Source organism: Pediculus humanus, genomic scaffold, assembly GCF_000006295.1.
Source record: "Pediculus humanus corporis 1103172108185 genomic scaffold, whole genome shotgun sequence".
Lineage (NCBI taxonomy): Eukaryota > Metazoa > Arthropoda > Insecta > Psocodea > Pediculidae > Pediculus > Pediculus humanus.
In genome coordinates this window covers 133,135-136,070 of record NW_002987755.1, presented here as the reverse complement: position 1 = coordinate 136,070, position 2,936 = coordinate 133,135, and the positions used below count along the sequence as shown (strand labels likewise).

Here is a 2,936-nt window from a genome sequence, read left to right as displayed (position 1 = left end):
CGCGGATATTACTTTAATAAAAAGAAAAAAGAAAAATTTTAATGGCTAAGATACCTAACTAACCACATTAGTTTTAAATTCCAATAGAGTTTAAAACAAAAAAAATAATAAAGTAATGATAATAATAATAATTACGGAACAAATTAACCTGAATTTTGCGACCAAAAATCACGCGCTCGCATTTGGTCTTTTGTTTTGTTTGTTTGTTTGTTCGTTTGTTTAATATATAAAAAAAAAAAGAAAAGAAAATGATAATTAAATTATTGAGTACTGCAATTAAATTACGATTTCCTTTGTTTTTATCATGTCTCTTAATTTCTCTAACAACGAATAAGGAAATTTTTTTTTTTGTAGTTTTCTTTTTTCTTTTCTTTTTTCTTTTCCATTTTTCCAAACGGATTTAAATGGGAAAAAGGGGGAAATTTTGTTTATTAAATTATATAAATTAAATTTAAATTAGTAACGTGTTTTTTTTTTTTGCGCGCGCGAAAGTAATAATAATAATAATAATGGTTTATTTATTATTAATTTTTTTAAAATCGTTTGATAAAAATGAAAAAGAAAAATTTGATTGTTTTTATTTTATTTTATTTTTTTTTTTTTGCGAGTTGTGTGTGTGTGAGAGAGAGAGAAAGAGAGAGAGAGAGAGAGAGAGAGAGAGAGAGAGAGAGTTTGTTGTTGTTTGTTTGTAAACGTGAACGAACGAACTCGAATTGAAAAGAAAACAATAAGAAAAATTCGTAACGCAAAATAAAAAAAATCTTGGGAATCTCATTCTAGAGAAGGTCATATTGTCGTGGAAACAACCTCATGGAAATAATATTGAGATAGTTTATCAGTCGTCGTGTCCGTGGTTTTGTTTTTTTTTTGTTTTTTTTTTTTTTATCATGATTACGAAGGGTCAAATATATGCACTGGAGAAAAAGAAAAAAAAAGAAAAAGAAAGAAAAAAAAAAAAATTAAATGAAAACCGTAATAATTCATTTCATTCCAAAATTTTTTCTTTCTTATTCTTTTGGTTTTTTTTCAATGTCGATGATGATGATGATGATGATGATGATGGTGGTGAACTTGTGAGAGAAACAATATGTACATGATGATAATAATGATAATAATAATAAATCGTATTGATATTAATATCGGTCGTTGTAAAAAAAAAAAAAAAAAAAAAAAAATTACGGTTTTAAAAATACATTAAATGAAATCGTTCGCTTTGTACCCCCCCCGGCCATTTTTTTTTTTTTTTTTTTTTTTTTTTTTTACAAGGTTAAAAAATTTATTTATTTATTTAATTTAATTTTTTTTTATTATCAACCCCTTTTTAAATTTGTTGTCTAAATCACGATAAATCTTTTTTTTTTTTTTTCGGACGAAAAAAAATAAGTACGTGAATGAGGTGAGAAAATATCGAATTAAATATTTATTATTTATTATCATTGATTTCATTTTCCTACTTCCTCGAGAAGTAGCAGACGAAATTTTTTATTTATTTATTTATTTATTTTTTAAAGTAATCGTAACGAATTTTTTTTTTTTTTAAATACGTGATTTCATTTTATTCTCATGGTGGAAAAAAAAAAAAGAATTTTTTTTCGTTACGGTTGATTGATCTCGATAACGAAAAAAAAAAAAAATGTCGGCGGATACAAATTTGGGAAAAAATTATTATTATTATTATCTTTTTTTCGGGGTCAAATTTACGACGAGGGGTTAAAAATATAAATAAGGGAAAGAAAATGTGTGTGTGTGAGAGAGAATGTGCAAAATAAGGTAAAAAAATAAAATAACGTTACCGCTGTGGTTTTTTTCTTTGTCGTTCCTCCTCTTCTGCTCGGATAAAAATTATACGTCGTCGCCTCATTTTCGTCGCCATCTTGATTAGTAAGGAACGCGGCTGTCGTTCTGTTGGTTTGATCATCGTCATCACTCGAAGAAAGGTTTTTCACATGGTCGTGGTGATGATGATCACTTTCGTTTTTTTTCGATCTTTCAACCGTTGCATCGTTTAATTTTCTCGATTGAAATTCTATTTCCGATGGTAGCAAATCCCTTCCGAGCCTTGATTGAAAATGATTTTCCTCTTCTTGAGTCGTCGTCGTCGTCGCCGCCGCCTCCGCGGAATTTTTCCTGACTTTGGCAATTTTTTCCAATTCCATAAGATTTTTCGACGACAATTTATTATTATTATTCACTTTCGACGACGGATTCGTCCACGTTTCTCCTTCCGCAGCGATAAAAACTACGAAATTAAATATAACTAACGATAATAATAATAATAACGACGACGACGATGATGATGATAAATTATTAATTTTCATCGTGATGTGATTGTTTATTTCAAATTCGTTAACGTATTTTCCTTTGCGACGTTGCGTTGTTGTTTCGTTTTCCAAAAATTGATTTTTATATCATTTTCATTGAAACCCGCTGTGGAAAAATAAGAAAAAAAATTTTTTTTTTTTATTAAGTCATTTTAACGTATTATTATTATTATTATTATTTTAAAAGGTGTTAATGTACAGTTATGAAATAAGGAGAAATGAATGGAAATTTTTTATTATTATGTACATGTTATGTATGTGCGTTTGTTCTTTTTCGACGGTCATTGTTCGTTTTTTTTTTTTTTTTATGCAACATTTTTTGAATGAAGGAAAAGCAAATCTATTGTTTTCCAGTGCAAGAAAAAAAAACTTTTATCGAAATGAGTTGTTAAATTTTTTCTTGTTTTGTTAGGTAATCAAAAGAAACGAAAGAAGTTTTGGAAAAAAAAAAAAAAAACACAAAATTCCGATTCGTTTATTGGTTTATTTGTAAGGTTAATGAGGTTGACGAAAAACAAAACAAAACGTGGCGGAAGAATAATCGTTGTTTGCAACGAAAAAAAAAATAGAAAGTGTGAGTAGACGCTGCTGCTTTTGTTTCTTTTTTTTTCGTAT

General features: G+C 27.6%; 1 protein-coding gene across 1 annotated transcript; it reads right to left on the bottom strand.

Moving 5' to 3' along the window:
* Window positions 1-1,595: 1,595 nt before the first annotated feature.
* On the bottom strand, window positions 1,596-2,156 carry Phum_PHUM417460 (uncharacterized protein; the record flags this gene model as incomplete). Its single annotated transcript, XM_002428991.1, has 2 exons — window positions 1,596-1,610; window positions 1,794-2,156. 2 exons carry the CDS (start codon window positions 2,154-2,156, stop codon window positions 1,596-1,598), a joined length of 378 nt encoding a protein of 125 aa, XP_002429036.1.
* Between the last annotated feature and the right edge of the window lie 780 nt (window positions 2,157-2,936).